The sequence below is a fragment of the Acipenser ruthenus genome, chromosome 21, assembly GCF_902713425.1.
Source record: "Acipenser ruthenus chromosome 21, fAciRut3.2 maternal haplotype, whole genome shotgun sequence".
NCBI lineage: Eukaryota > Metazoa > Chordata > Actinopteri > Acipenseriformes > Acipenseridae > Acipenser > Acipenser ruthenus.
In genome coordinates this window covers 25,108,799-25,124,977 of record NC_081209.1, presented here as the reverse complement: position 1 = coordinate 25,124,977, position 16,179 = coordinate 25,108,799, and the positions used below count along the sequence as shown (strand labels likewise).

The 16,179-nt window shown below is 41.0% G+C and overlaps 2 protein-coding genes across 3 annotated transcripts in view; one reads left to right on the top strand and one right to left on the bottom strand.

Moving 5' to 3' along the window:
- Positions 1–11,545, top strand: part of LOC117428091 (unconventional myosin-Ie) — a 53,467-nt gene extending 41,922 nt beyond the window's left edge. The window contains exons 20-29 of one of the 2 annotated variants that reach the window (XM_058995225.1): positions 760–874; positions 1,651–1,820; positions 2,754–2,899; positions 4,921–5,067; positions 5,260–5,417; positions 5,983–6,069; positions 6,256–6,481; positions 7,052–7,087; positions 8,956–9,125; positions 9,400–11,545. In XM_058995225.1, the coding sequence (XP_058851208.1) occupies positions 760–874; positions 1,651–1,820; positions 2,754–2,899; positions 4,921–5,067; positions 5,260–5,417; positions 5,983–6,069; positions 6,256–6,481; positions 7,052–7,087; positions 8,956–9,125; positions 9,400–9,476 (1,332 nt within the window). In that variant the 3' untranslated portion in view covers positions 9,477–11,545. The remainder of the gene's footprint in view (positions 1–759; positions 875–1,650; positions 1,821–2,753; positions 2,900–4,920; positions 5,068–5,259; positions 5,418–5,982; positions 6,070–6,255; positions 6,482–7,051; positions 7,088–8,955; positions 9,126–9,399) is intronic. The other variant, XM_058995226.1, reaches the window with a different exon arrangement.
- A 546-nt stretch (positions 11,546–12,091) lies between these two features.
- LOC117428092 (G2/mitotic-specific cyclin-B2) lies at positions 12,092–15,792 on the bottom strand. Its single transcript, XM_034046676.3, has 9 exons — positions 15,591–15,792; positions 14,822–14,941; positions 14,620–14,733; positions 14,142–14,306; positions 13,882–14,040; positions 13,384–13,620; positions 12,851–12,991; positions 12,578–12,688; positions 12,092–12,361 (listed from the first exon to the last, which is right to left on the bottom strand). Exons 1-9 carry the CDS (start codon positions 15,612–15,614, stop codon positions 12,248–12,250), a joined length of 1,185 nt encoding a protein of 394 aa, XP_033902567.3. The 5' UTR covers positions 15,615–15,792; the 3' UTR covers positions 12,092–12,247.
- Positions 15,793–16,179: the final 387 nt, after the last annotated feature.

Genomic DNA, 16,179 nt, shown 5'->3' with positions numbered 1-16,179 from the left:
TTCACTCTTAATAGTTCTTCCTGCCTCTCAAAGTTTATTTTATTTTTATGTAGTATTTTTTTCAGATGAACCATTAAATTCGTAATCTTAACTTGCAGGTTCATTCCCAAAGACCGCTAATTAGTCACGACCGCTGTGGTTTTCTGCTAGTCCTCCGCTGGGAGCTGGAAATGGGACAGGATGTTTAGCCTCTTTTGAAAGGGTTATTTTCTGCCGTGTTAGCAAGTTGGCGCAGGAAATAGCAGGGTGCTGGCAAATGCCAGCGGGTCTCCCTCCGAGGCAGCCAGGCTGGGGAAACTGCTCAGGCTGCTGCCCAAGAAGCTTCTAACTCGGGGCAGGAACACACTCTGTGCGCTTAGAGGCTGCACTTGTTTAAATAAATCTTAAGATCAACAGTTAATGTGTTCAGTGTCTTTTCAGCAGGCAGTTTATTAGCTTATTCTGCATAGCTTGACCTTTCCCATTGCACTAGATATTAAAAAAGCAGAATAGAATCTAATTTGCTTCCAAAGGTCGGGTGTTTGTCAGCACTGGCTTACAATTTGACTTCTTCCTTTTAAACTAATGTCAGTTTGTAGATTACAGATCAGTAGTCATTTAAGAGGCACTGTGCTGCATGTGGTGACAGTGACCTTTTTTTCTTGATAATGATGGGATACATTTAGATCTGTTACTGAAATGAATTTAAATAATTAAGGATTTGAGATGCATCGCCTGTTAGTTGTAAAGTATCTGAGTTTCAAAGCTTTCTATTTGCAGCTGTTTTTGCTTGAAGAGACGAGAGAGAGGAAATACGATGGCTACGCTCGAGCGATCCAGAAAGCTTGGAGGAAATACACAGCGAGAAAGAAATACGTGCAAATGAGAGAAGAAGGTACTGCCACTGTAGAATTCATACAGGCTTTGCAGCTTCTTTACAGTGTTTGTGAGCACCTTCAATGTCAAAAATCCATAGGGATGTGAGAATGTGATACTGTAGAAAGTCTTCTGTACCAGGTGTCAGTGTAAAGTAATGCAACATATTCTCTGATGTAAGTATACTGCACTGCAATACATTCTGCTAAAATCCCTTTAATGAAGCACACACCTCCCAGTAAATATAGGCATGACAAAGTGTGTTTCCTGTGGCCCTCTGGAGGTGGAAGTGAGATCAGTAATAATGTGTGGTTCGGTTGGGGGAACAGGAACAGATGTCGCACCAGCAGGACTGATCCTTTTAATAGTGTTTAGTGGTGAGGAAAAAACATATTGAGTTTTCTATTGGGTAACTTGTTCCTCCTTTATAATCACGAGAAACTATAAGAGCTGACTGTTAGTTTTCTGTCTGGCAGGTGTCTTGCTTATATACAGTTTAGACCATTTCCAAATTGCAAACCCCCGACTGAACAGTAAATCAATGAACGAACCAACTAAACAATCAAACATGCAAATGCATGTGGGAATAAGACTCCTGTTGCATAGCAGTTTCACCCATCTCGGGTTTTAATGCAAGCTTGATTAGCCACAGTGTATAGGTAACAAACTCAGGCGTGTCTTATTAAACGCATCGTAAAACCAGGAATGGATCAAACTGCTGTGCAATGGGAGTCTTATTTCCATCCGTGAATACGTACATTTTTTTAACCTCTAGTTTCCTGTTTTCCTGTCCAGCCTCTGATTTGCTGCTGAACCGTAAGGAGAGGCGGAGACACAGCATCAACAGGAACTTCGTCGGTGATTACATTGGGATCGATGACAGGCCGGAGCTCCGGCAGTTCCTGGCCAAGAGGGAGAAGATTGACTTTGCTGACAAAGTCACTAAATACGACCGCAGGTTCAAGGTATGCAAGAAGCAACACTGCAGAACTGTATTTATTTATTTTATACCTGTGTATTAAAGTACAGTAAATTCTCTGAGGGATATTATTGAGTGAAAGGGATTTGCAAAGAAACATTACTGTATATTTCACTGGAACTAATAGCTGTTCAATTTGCCCAGTATAGCAGGGGTAAGACTGTGTGGTCTAATAAGGGGGCACCACAGGTATTTATAATGGAAGTGGGGGTAAAAAAAACTAGGGTTGCTTATCCAACAACATGTAGGTGCTTTCCTCCCTACTATATGGGGTTTGAGATTCAAATGCTTGATTACATTACATTGTGTAATGTAAAATGTACCCCGAGTCAAAGTTCATTTTCATGCATTTCAGTCATTTAGGTGATTTAAGTATTTCATGAACATTAAGAACATTTTTTTTTTGGTTATTTAGGCTTTTGATATATTAAACTTAGAACACACCAGAGACATATCTAACTTGTCTAAGCAAATTCTTGTAAGTATTAGCAACAATGTTTTTACAATCAAGCCAGTGTGCCTTTTTAGATTGCACAAGCCCACAAAGCTTGTGGGTTTTTATTTTTATTTTTTTATTCAGCTGTGATTTGTAATCTAAAAAATACCACGACCAAGAGTGGTTTCCTAAGAGGGAAGTGGGTTTAACACGGCTGTTCGATAGTGAAACCTCAGCTGCTGCTTTAAAAAAGATGCTTTCTCATGTTCAGTTTTAAAGCAGACAAGAAGCAGCTCCTACAGAGCTGACACTTTCACTACCAATAGCAGTAATTAGTAAGTTGTTGTGTCTCTCCGAGTTGCTCTGTGTCTTCTTGAATGCCATTCCCATGTGGGAGTAATGGTCACTTGCCAGTATGCGGTTTTCAACACTGCATGTTAGGGTTATCTAATATTATACAACCCTGCTTCCCTTGGTTTCCAGGATATAAAGAGAGACCTTATCCTGACTCCCAAGAGTGTTTACCTTATCGGCCGAGAGAAGGTGAAACAGGGTCCTGACAGAGGCCTAGTGATGGAGGTGCTGAAAAGAAGGATTGAAGTGGAGAAGATCCTGGCAGTGTCTCTCAGGTAAGCAGTGGAACTACCAGCCCGAACCTCTAAACTACCAGCCCGAACCTCTAAACTACCAGCCTGAACCTCTAAACTACCAGCCTGAACCTCTAAACTTAGTTAGTTCATTTAAATGCCAGCAAATAGTATAACACATCGTTTACATAAGACTGTTTACTATTGAGACGTGGGTCAGTGCAATTCCAGCAGCCTCGTTCTGATCTTCAACTTGTTCCTTTTCCCATCTGTGGAAAACTCAGCCCAGGATTGTAAAGTCCTCAGAAGTAAAAGGCAATTAATTCATATTGGAAACAGAACTGATGTAACAGGTTGTCGTCGTGTATAGACCCGGTAAACACATCTTTTTAATGTTTCCATCTCGAAGGAGCAGTTAAACTGGGAATAATGAATGCGTCCCTGCACACCGCAGTGAAGGAACAGTTTCAAACACTGCAAGAGTTACAGGGCAACTTCAAAAGGGGCCGCCAATAGTACAAGAAATACCACTTTTGTGGTCGGTGCCTTAAAAACAGCATGCCAGTTCCAGATATCGGCAAGAAATTGCAACCCCAGAGCCCTGATGGAAGACAGCATTTAAGCTATAGGAAGTTTTCAAAACCCCAAATGTTGTCCCAGACAAATTCAAGCAAAGTAAATGCAATAGGGACAGCTATATCTCAGTTACTGGGAGTTGCAGTGTTGTAGGTCCCCAGCCTTCCTGGCAGTTCTTTGCAGTGAGGTTAAAATGTTCTTAATGTGATCCGGAGCCAGTATAAGCCAGTATGAAAAGTTCATTACCAGACAGATGCTAGGGCAGCTGAACCGTGCCCAGGTGTCTCCCTGAGCGGGCTTTGAACCCATCTGTCTTGCAGGTCTGCACACTACCAGCCGAGCCAACGAAGCTCAACTGCGGCAGACTGTAGTTTTATTAGGAACACAATCGTTATTGGTTTTAATTGAACACACAGCAGCTTCCCAGGAAAGTTTTACTGTGCGCAAGCAAAGGGCCGCTTGATTGAAGGGGAATGGTCTGAGCCTGAGCCCAAACCAGACCACAGGGAGCCAGTGTGCTGTGAGTGGGAAGCGTGTGTGTAAAGGTGGGGGTAATACAATGCAGGTGGTGCGGATAGGAAAGTAGGGATCATAAAAAGCCTGTTAAAAGACTCCAATTTAATGAAGAAACAATGTGTACAGCGGCGCTGGGTTGCGCTAGCAACAGTTTCCTGCAATAAGCTTCTTGACAGCTCATTAAGCCCTGAAATTTGAAAGGCTTCAAAACCACCATTGGATTACACAAGGGAAGGTTCTCCCAGTTAGCACATCATACACACTGTGTTTTAACTCTGAGTCCTTTAAAACAGACTTCTATTACAGTCCACACTACGCACTGCACATGCTCTGGTGCAGTTCAAATATGTTCTGTTCAAAATCTGGTAAGGATCAAAAGACAATGGGAGCAATTTTTCCAAGTAACACATTTAGAGGGGACAATGTGCCAATGATTTGCACCAATATCTCAAAACCTGAATGAGGTGGAAGTGGACACACATGAAAATGAAATCAGTATCGCGTATCCACCTGCCACACCATGCGCTTCTGTAACAGGCAGTGTTGTGTATTGCACTGCCGCTACAGATTCTGCCTCCTGTCAGTGTAATGAGATGAGAAGCTTGAATGCAGACGAGCCTGGCTCTGTTGCATAGCGGTTAAGGTGCTTGCTTGCGGTGTGTGAGGTCGCCAACACTTCACATACTCCTAATGATTGGCTTACCTTCCATCAAACAAGCTACGTCTGCAGCAATTCTAGTATGCGGATGTAAGCTATGTATGCAGCAACTTCATTTTACGTGTGTAGAATTATGGACTTTTTCCAGCAAAAAATGTTTGGGTCCCTAAGTAGGCCTACAATAGCAGCCTCAGTGTTTAGCACTGATACCGATTATTTTTTTCTACAAATCACAGGCCTATACTTTGGCTGACCTCATACCTGCTTATTTGCCCGCTCTTGTAACTCTGCTCTTCTCTGTGGTGTCCTACAGCTCCTTGCAGGATGACTTCTTAATCCTCCACGAGCAGGAATACGACAGCCTGCTGGAGTGCACGTTCAAAACTGAGTTCATCAGCCTTTTGGCCAAGAGATTTGAGGAAAGGACCCAAAGGAAGCTACCTCTGAAGTTCAGCAATACGTGAGTAGCTGTGACACTGTGGCGTAACCAGTCCTGCCTCAGAATATATTGTTGCATCTGTAGGCCTTATTAATTAGCAACTGAAATTGTTAGTACCATAACACTTTTATGGCGTGCAATGGTTGTTCATGTAAATACAGGATCTCTTATGAATTTCCCCTTGTTTTCATTCGTTGTCCTTCTTGCACTCAGACTTGAACTGAAGTTGAAGAAGGAGAACTGGGGTCCCTGGAGTGCTGGAGGCTCCCGACAGGTCCAGTTCAGCCTGGGTCAGGGGGACATGGCGCTACTCAAACCCACCAGTAAAACACTGCAGGTCAGCATTGGACCCGGACTGCCAAAGAACACACGTGAGTAACTTGCATCGAGGTTTTATTTGTTTAATCTATGAACACACAGTTAATGACCCTGTGTTACCTCGTAATTCATTCTTTTAATGTAAAGATTTCCAAAGCGACCTGTTTACCATTGTGTGTGGCTCCATCACAAACCATACAAAATATGACCACGTAACAGGACCCACAGTCTTCAGAGGCACATAATGGACTGATTAAAACTGCACAGAGCAACACTGGGCCCCTTTTCTCTGTAGATTACCAACATAGAGTAGTAGTGCATAGACTCTCATGCATGCCAGCAATGCATATTAGTAGCAGGCAGGCCTTCTAATGCAGATGAGCCCAAACCATAATAAATCAATAAACAAAGTGACACATTAATAGCCCATACATGTACCTGTATGCCTGTACCGTATCATCATGTGGCAAAGCTGCCAGATATGTGTAATCAGTTATTATGCATAAAACTAGATGACAGCTACATAGGCATAAGGAGCAACAAAAAAAGTGTATTCCTGAAGTTTGTGTGTGCAATCTGCCTTTTGAAAGGTAATCATTTTCAACTGACTGCTTCCAGGCCCTTCCAAAAAGAGCTTAACACAGAGCAGAGGCGTTTCAAGAAAGCAGCAAAACTTCCCTGCCCGAGCCGCCCCAGCACCTCCAGGTAAGGGTACCATGCTGTTCAATAGAGCATTATGACAGGGTGATGATGTCATAGCGAGGGAGCAGCCACCAGACCAATCTACCTTCTAATCCCTGTGTTGTCTATAAGGGAGTGCTGACAGGCTGAAATGTGTTCTAGAATACAAAGAAGCCCCCTTTAGAAATCGTCATTTTAATACTTTAACAGGTAACACAAAGGCAGGTTCCCACCAGAATGGAGTGCTGCAGTCCGTATATAACAACGCCCACCATCGGCCGGCCCCCGGAAACCACCGAACCAATCAGCAGAGAACCTCTTCCGGCACGATGGAGAGACCCGCCTTGCCACAGCCAATCAGCCTCGCCAAAGAGAGGAACAGCCGGCAGCAGCCCAACCTGGACTTCCTGCGGGTACCGGAGCAGGGAGCAGCAGGGTAAGAACCACGCCCCCACTGTCCAGGGCAGTCACTGCTCTCCGCTTCAGTGAAGGGACTACTGTAAAAAACAGCTTTGTTGTAAATTAATGTGTTTTTTTTTGCCTGTTGGTGGATACCGCTCCTCTACAATTCCATACAGTGTGTTATATAAGCAGTGAACTATTTGTTTACACCAGTAGAAGCTCACAGAAGTCATGCTGGATTCTCCTATTAACATCCCTTTGCTTTACAGTACTTTTCTTTCAGGAGTATCATACAGCTTTAAATGTACAAACCAGTATTAATCATCTCATAACTATTTTTATCAAACGGAAATTATAGGGTTATACCATTGTACATGTCCTTTTGGTATAATCTACTTGGATGAAGAATCTTCTAGAATGTTATTCCTGTTGTTCATCTACAGTGTGTATTAGTGCTACTACTGAGTTCTGTTGAACTGTTGGTAGGGGACATTGAGTGAGCTTGGTCTGAATCCGTGAAAATGGGCACGTAAAAAAAACAAAGCCCCTGTTTCTGCTGAGCAGGCCTGTAACTTTAATTTTGGATAAATCTGTTCCTTTATAGTACCCGAGCTGGACAGGCAACGTCAAATGGAGGAATGTGAGTCATGATGAACGTTTCTGTTGGGTGGTGGTTGTGGTCTAGCAATCGTAGTGTGCAGTAGCATGCTGTAGTCTCTCTCTCTCTCTCTCTCTCTCTCTCTCTCTCTCTCTCTCTCTCTCTCTCTCTCTCTCTCTCTCTCTCTCTCTCTCTCTCTCTCTCTCTCTCTCTCTCTCTCTCTCTCTCTCTCTCTCTCTCTCTCTCTCTCTCTCTCCTAGCTTTCTTTTGTTTTTATACTACTTCTAACTACCAGTGGCACAACAAGAGCAGGGTTTTACCCATCCTGGTAATTATCACAAACCCTGGGACTCATTTAAAGACACAAAAAAAAAAGTTAACACCCATGCTTGGCACGGCAGGTTTCATAACAAAACGAAGGTAAACTTCACAGTGACAGTCAGATAGGGATTAGACTGTTGGCTCCAGCTAAACTGAATTGAACCAGCAGTCAGTTAAGTTAGACCTGCTTGAGACGCTTTCTCTGGACTCGCCTGTATTTTAGAAAGCAGCTGAAACAGATGGTAAGTAAAGGGTCTAAAATGCCAGCCGTTCTGAGGGAGGTTTCAAGAAACAACATTTCCAACACTGAAGGCTGTCTCACTTCCAATGATGTTTCTCTTGTATTAGCCCATTGGTTTCCAATTCTCTCAAGCAATTCTCATTAAACACTCCTATTATCTCAATTTCAAATGTATTTTATTACAAAAATTGAAGTAAAGCCAACAAAGAAATGTGGACAGACATTTGGAACATTCTGACACTTGAGCTATGCATCTAATTTCAAGAGGGTCCTGGCAGGAGTAGTGCTCAGTACTTCACAATGTGACTCCAATGGGTTAATTAGAAAACTACTAACTCTCTAACTCTGGTTTAGTTGAGCGCTCTGAGATGCTGACGGTGATCCAGTTAGATGTTGGAAATGTTTTCTTTCTTAGTGGCCACATTCTTTTTATAATGCGTCACCACAACTCAGCAAGCACTGTTCATTGATTGAGAACGCTGATACATGAACTTATTTTCTGGGCTGTTAACTTTTTTTTTTGTTCAATGAACAAAGCATTTAACAAACCAGGTGCCTGTGTACCAATACTTTTAAGGAAGAAAAACGTTGGTTTTAATGTTTTTTTTTTGGGTGTCTCTTTCTTTTGGTTTTGTTTGTGATCCCATTTTGTTAGTCCAACTAATAGATTGAGTAAATAATTTGCATACTGGATTATACTTTATAACTAAGCAAGGCTTTTGATAGTTAAGGTAATGCTGTTTCCAAAGGGTATAGTGCCACCTACTGGCTTAAAATGGAATTTGAAAATGTCATTTAGTATTGAGATACCAAGCCTTCTATGCTTCACTTCCAGGCTTGGCTGAGACTTATTCATTATGCACCCTACCTCAGTTTGTCCTTGAACTGAACTTGAGTGTGGATTTTTTTTTTTTTTTTTTTTTTTTTTAATTTGGACCTAAGGTTGAAAGCATTGATATCGTATTTTGAGTGTTAATCCAGCTCTTTTTCGAAATCAGTAACCATGTAGCCATCCAGTGATCACAAACCGTGGTTTATAATTAATATATATGAAAGATTTCTGAACGAACTAGAACCAACAGAAGATATGGAAGTGCTTGTGATGAAAGAAAGGCCAGTAGAATGTCTCGTAGATCTGCATTTTAAAGCTTGTCCTTGACATCTGGGTAATCATGCTTAACAGTAACTGCTACTTCAAGTTTGCTACTCCTCTAACAATAAAAATCCTTTGTATATAAAAAAAATGACAAGACAGTGCAACACTAATCAAAATGATTTTAAACTGATCATCTTCTTTATTTAATTTTATTGTTTGGACTTAATTCCTATTTCTCCCTCCTCTCGCCAGCGCTCACAGGCAGATGACCAGCCGCCCCACCCCTGGCGGCGGCAGACCCAAGCCCCTGCCCAAACCAAAGCCCCAGGTGCCCCAGTGCAAAGCACTGTACGCCTACGATGCCCAAGACACAGACGAGCTCAGCTTCAACGCCGACGACATCATAGAAATCATAAAGGAAGGTGGGTCTGTTTTCTTAAACTTCTGTACCTCCTAGCCTCTAATTGCGTCTAGAATCGAGAAGATGAAAAAAAAAATGTAGAAATAAGTTTTGTACTAGTTAATAACAGTATTGGATATAGTGATTTTCAAATCCTGTATAGCCAGTTCCAATGGAAAAGTGGGTGAACACGATTTTCAGAGGAACGGTCAATTCTGCTCTGTTCCTCCTCTATCAATTCTGTTTAACTGCTCCGGTTGGGGGTATGTTTTTCAATGTCTTTCGTTGTTTAACAGATGCCTCAGGATGGTGGATGGGGAGACTACGAGGAAAACAGGGGTTATTCCCCAATAACTACGTTACGAAAATATAGTGCTGTTTTAGACAGTACTGGAACCCAATGAAGGAATGTCAACCGTCTAAACCAAGAAGAAAGCGAACATGTGGGATATCTGTTTTACCTGCGCCAAGCAAGCGGTGCTTGAAAACTGTTCCAACAGAAAAGTACGGCCGGCTCACGGGCCGAGTTTGAGGACAGTTCATCAGACGGCCAATTCCCTCCTGGACTTAGCTTAGCTACACACCTGCTGTGAGCACTGAACAAAACTATTTATTGTATTTATAGCTTCTTTTATTTTGTTTCCGTCCAAATATAACGAAGGTAACTTGAGTTATTTTCTTGAAATATCTGGGACCATGATTTGAAGGTTCTTTTTGGCATCTTTACGTTGTCTGTCGTATTGTTCCTATCCAGATTTCTAGACAAAGAAACGATTGAATATATTTGCTGCTATACTTGAAATGATAAATAGTATTGCCAAGCCAAAGTGAATACTTGGTATTTGTGCTACCAAGCTTTACCCGTGACATTGATAGTTTTTCTGTAGATCTTGTAAAAAAACAGTAGTTCTGCAGTAGCTGTCTTCACTGTAATGATGTTGAACTTATGTACTCTATTTTCCTTGAACACAATGGAATGGGGTCCTATGGTTGTAAACTTACTGCTTTTTTATGCACCATTAGTGTATCAAATGGTATTTATTCTGTTACAATAGGAAGAAAAACTTAAGGACCAATATACTATGCAGACCATTTTTTTTGGTCAATGACACTTTCCTCTTTATTCCATCGACCATGCCTATCAAACATTCAAGAAACACTTATTTTTCCCCCTGCATGAGGAGACACTCCAGCTGTTTATACTACCATTATACTTTACTAAGCATCTCCTGTTTGAAGGTGGTGCAAAACTCCCTATTTGAAGAATAGGGTTGCACTGCTGAACACCACTTGGTAAACATGTGTATAAGTGAACTTGCAGTCTGGTTAGGGATCATGGTGTCCTATGGAGCCTGGCTTGACAACCTCACCTAGTGTGTGGAGGAACGAGACACTGAAAGAAACCATGGAACGATTGCTGAAGCACTTTATCATCACCTCTCCCGAGGGGGGCAGAATATACCTTTTCCTGTAAATAACTTGTATGTGTTAACTTTGGCCCATTGACTTGAAACTGCTTCAGGAAAAACTCATGAAATGCAACAGCAACTCGCTTTTTTAAATGTCATCGCTCTGGATGTGTTTCTTGAGCCACTAACAATTTGAATCGCAGTTCGGTTAACTGTTCATGTTTTGTTCAAGGGGGAAATGCTTTCATAGCTGTAGTTAAGGCGCTTGGGAATTGAATGTGAGCAAACCCATTGTGGAGGGTTCCTGAAGAGAACAGCTTTGCATTAAAATCTATAGTCGAGTCTCTCCAACTGTAACATATAGAAGTTCCTGCCAAGAATGATAAAATGACTCCAGTCTATAAATCCTCCTGTAAGCTTTGTACAGAGCGATGATGGTTTCCTTAATTCCAGTGCTTTTAAAACTATCGTGGTACATTTTTAGAATCAGAGGATTTCTGATGCAGGAGAGAACACTGGAGGTATTCGAGACGCACAAGCCCAAAACGTAAATGGTTAATGGAACAAACAGATTTATTTTCATGGCTTACTACAAAATATGGTTTAGCAAAATGAGGAAGAGTTCCCAAGACAATGTCTCATGATGTTTATGAATCCAGCGTGAAGGCACCATTAGGAACCCATAAAGGTGCTGCTCAGAATACAAGTGCCTTTTTCATTCAAAATACTTTGATATGGCTGGTCCATATTTTTGAAATCTGATGTGTAAGAATCCATTTGTCTCTTACTTGTACATTATAAAATATGATCATTTATAAAAATGTTATATGCTAGAAATGTATATGAATGTATAATGCAGTATGTAGTATTCCATTGCACTTATTCTCTCTAGTTTTAGTTTTGTTTGTAGAATAAAACCTGGTACGCAAGAGGCGCTATTCCATAAAGCAGTAAAAGCTCACTTGTTACACAGATATACAATTTAGGAGGTGTGCTGACAGTAACATCATAAATAAATGCATCACATTATTCACTCTGGTATTTTATTGAATCAGTTTTGGTGCATTACAGATATTCGTAGTCTCCAGCAAAGGGTCATCTGTCTTCAAGATAATTTTGTACTCCATATCCAGTACGTGTGCTTCTTTGGGAAATGCAGGTCTACCTACATGAACCATCCTATCATAACAGACCAGCCAACCCTAGTTGGTTGGATTAAAACAGCACAGTAAAAATTACCAGTTTTAAAACCAAACACTAAAACCATAAAAGGGCAAATCTAATAAAAACAGGGTGTGAAATTTGAAGCTAGGATCAACTTACAAGGACAACTGAAGTGACCTGCTATACTGACCCTTAAAACATAATGCTTTCCAAAACTGTAAATACCTCTTTTCAACCTTATAGTCCAATCAACTGCAAACAATTGCCATGCACTACTAAACTTAACATGATTACAGAAGTTTACATAAAAAAAAGCAAGCCTCCATTCACTATAACAAGTTCCCTAGAATCAGCAATAGTTCTTTCCTAGAAAACAAAAGTAAGCTCACCACACCATTAAGAGAAGTGGCTCATGCTTTTTAAAAAGTTAACTTTATTTTTGTACAAACAAACTTAACACAATCCAAGACCTGAATTAAAATACATAAAAAACAAAATTTACAAAGCAGCATCGCCCATTCAGGCTTTTGGGTTGACAAAGTGCAAACAGTAGTTCATTTTACAGAGTATCCTAACAGATGTTACCAAGTAGTGGTGCAGCAAGTGCCTTGAGGGCAGGGGATTTCAGTTGTGAAATTGCACTGATTCTCATCAATTTGCTACTTGCGTATTTGTTCTTGATAGCCTGCAAACAAAGGGTGGGGGGGGGAAAAGAAGAGAGAAAGAAATTAACATATGAAAGCCAACCCACACATTTGACAGATCCACTAGAGCAGAGAGTGTCAGTTACTACATAGTCCTTAAGGAAGGGGGCTGGCACACAAGCATCATGTTTTGCAAGCAGAGATTACGATATCCCACCAAGAGCCATGCATTAATTTTTTTTTTTTTTTAAACTTACTGTATGCTTTGTCAAGCCTTCATTAACTTTCACCACATTTTTAGCCATATGCTGCATTATGGACTTTAAATCCTCTTCCGAATAGCCAGTGTAGCACTGCTGGGCCATGGACTGAAAACAGCAAAACAGGTCAATATGAATTTCACCAGGTACAACACCTGGTCAGCTTTTCATGCAAATGGTGTGGGTTAACAGGTTGAGTACACTTTAAAAGCAACTGTTGACCCCAGTTGCATTTACCAGATGGGTTTGAGTGCAAATTAAATAAATTACCCATTTGCTTCCATCCAAGAGATTCTGCGATAGGCAAAGGGCAGCAGCTGCTATCTCAGAAGGGTGTCGGTGCAGCAAGTCATAGTCCACCAGGGTTAGCTCCATCAAGTATTTTGCTAGAGTATGTTTCTCAGCATCAGCCTGCAGTGGCAAAGATATTAAGCCACAAGTACACGCTTCTACAAATCAATGAGTTTCTAGATGGACTTGCATCAGATTACACTGTACTGGGTATCTTAATGTGGGAGAATGTCAGGACTACTGTTGGTGAAAACAAAACCACAACAGTAAACTAGGCAACTGCTTGAATGAAAAAAGTAGGATGGGAGCAATTGACAATTTGTCGCATTGTTTGAATACTTAAGCAGAACAGAAGCAGGCGCAGTCAAGATATGTAGGGAAAAAACAAAGCAACTTTTGTAGTCCACAGCTTGAGTTGAATTAGGAACCATAATCAACTCAAGGGAAGTCAGTCATGTAAAAATCAAGCAAAACCCCAAAACCATGAAGCCCCAACTATTCTACACACTTACACAGCCAGCCTTCGAAGCCCTCCTGAGAAAGTGCAGAGGAAGTGGTCGTCCCAACTCAAAGTTCAGCTCCTTCAGAATGAGCATTTCCATTTCACGGATTTGAGATTTGGAGAAAGCATTATCTGTGATGTAGACAAAGTCGCCTATCTCAGGAGCATACATCTCTTCATACTTGGAAGCAACCAACATGGCCGTCACACCAACCAACTGAAGCTTCTTGCGAGAAACGGGCTGGACCTGGTGAAAGACTATTTCATTTTAGCCCACAGCAATTTAAATGAAACAAACCCATTTTCCTACAAGCTAGGCCTCCATTGACATCAGTATAGTGATCCCATTCTTCAGGATACATTCACTGCCAGGTCTTAAATTGAAATAATGCTTACCCCAATATGAAGGCTTTAATCCCCAGACTATAGGTTAGCTATTTATTGGAGACTAGTTTTCAAAATTCATATAGCTCTTAAGCCACAATAGATAAAACAAAAAACACTTCACCTGTAAGAACCTGTCAAGTACAGCAATAGTCATGTAGAGAGTTTCCTGCAGCAGCTGGAATCTTGAGTGGACCTGAATCAGCCAGTCAACCAAGATGGTACGCATACGTTCATTAATTTCCTGACCTTCAAGATACCTGGCACGGATAGACTGCTGCACCTGTAGGTTTATAGATACAGTACAATATATTATATAGCCATTAAGTGTTTTACTAGTTAGCATTTACAAGTTAGCAGAAACAAAATTAGTAAATGATATACCTCAATTTGCCTTAAGTACCGATAGATATCCTTTACATATGCTGAACAGAGCTGGGGGTTTTCTGCATCATCAGCATCTATGTCATCTACATCCAACATGGCATCAGAGAAAGCCTGGCACAGTTCCTCCTCCTTCATGGAGACATCCATTGGGGGTGGAGAAACCTTGACAAACAATTTACATAATTACCAGTTACCCATCTTGACAGACATATGCAAGCTATATGCATGGCTATACCAGGAAGCTTCCTCCCATCTTGCATGTATAGAACTCCCACCCTACCCCTTAAAACCACCACACTTACCAGGATTAATAACTGCTCAGCCACACTCCACAAATCCTCCTAATGCAGAACATGCAACTACCAGTAGATTCCGCAGAGGATCTTTGAGTACCAATCCACAAAATATATCCATGTATTAGTATACAAGGCTGTGGGCATCACACATTTATAAACCAAATTATAAAAATACTTACTGGAACAACTCTCTCTACTGCAGCAGGTTGTTTCCGAGGTGCAACATTAGCAGGTGGCTTGGTTCCTGCTGGCCTGGTTGGTTTTACTGCAGGAGCTTGGAAGCGCTCGGTTTTCTAAATACAAGGACATACAGGACAGCTTCAGCAGGATGTTACTTTATGAAGTAAGAGGAGATACCAATGATGCTGAAATTGCAGATACCTTGATGAGTGGTGCCTTTGTTGCAAACTTGTTACTCGAAATCTCTTCCAGCGCAGGCCTCCTAGTTCCCATGGGAGCCTTGGCCTTGGTAAGGAGAGCATTATCAACCTCTCTGGTGTTCTATCAAACGAAAAGTTATATTGTTACACAATGCAGCATTTAAAAACACACATCTGAAAGTCTAGCGTTGACACGTTCCAACATAACCAGTATGGGCAGGGCTGAATGTTTGCCAGGTATTGCAACTATGGACTAGTCAGGAAAGCTTGTCGGCTACAGTGAAACACATCTGGAACCAAATATGTACCGTCATGCCTGTGCTAAGACAGTTAACAGTGTTACAGAGCTGCCCATCAAGATTAGGTGGTCATTTATTTTAGTATTTGTTTACGACTGTAAGTCGTCCTGGATAAGGCGTCTGCTAAAAAAAATATTATTTTTATTATTATTATTATTATTATTATTATTAAGTGCTTCGAAAATAGGCATGAGAATTCTATTTAAATAAGAATTCACAAACTCAGCCCCCATTAAGCTCGGTCCGCATAGCAAACACGGTCTTGTGGGCCTGCCTGTAGTTACTCTGCTAGAAAACAACAACAAGAAGGGAACCATAACCACTTTAGACTACACAAACTCCTTCGAATTATATATATATATATATATATTTTTTTTAAACAAACCAGCTCATTACAGGCTGTTTTAATTTTTATTGTAAACACGATAATATTAAGTTTTAACTATGAACAGTAAACACAATTCCACTTACAGCGATTCGACGTGCGAAAGCCATCTTCTCTGCGTTGGCTTTGGGCAACAGTAAGAGAACTAAGCAAATAAAAACTGCTTTACAAGACCTAAAAAAACAAACAAAAAAGGCTTTAAACCGGTTACTCTAATCTTCCAAATTTAAACCACTGCGATTTCCACACTGTCTGTCTCTGTTGAGCGAGCAAGCTGAGTATATGCTCACAACACACGCTCCACCATTCAAATACCGCTCCGCGCGCGCTCATTGGTTACAACTTCAGAGGATGCACTGCCTCTATTGGCTGGCGACAATCACTGGAATGCGTTGTCTAGGAAACAATTATCGTCAACATTGTTCGCAGAGCGTTCGAATTATTTTCCTCGTCTCTGTTCTGTCGTACACGTAATTTGCATGTGTATAAATTATAATCATTTTTAAATTTCACATTTGTTTCGCAAAAAAATACAAAAATACAAACATAAAGTACTATCGCGAGACGTTAAGAAGATATGTTTATTTAACAAAGTGCATTCTGGGAATCGTAGTAGTTGTACCTTAGGTGCCGGCATCAAAATCAAAGGTAGGGCGTACTGTACGTTACTGTTAG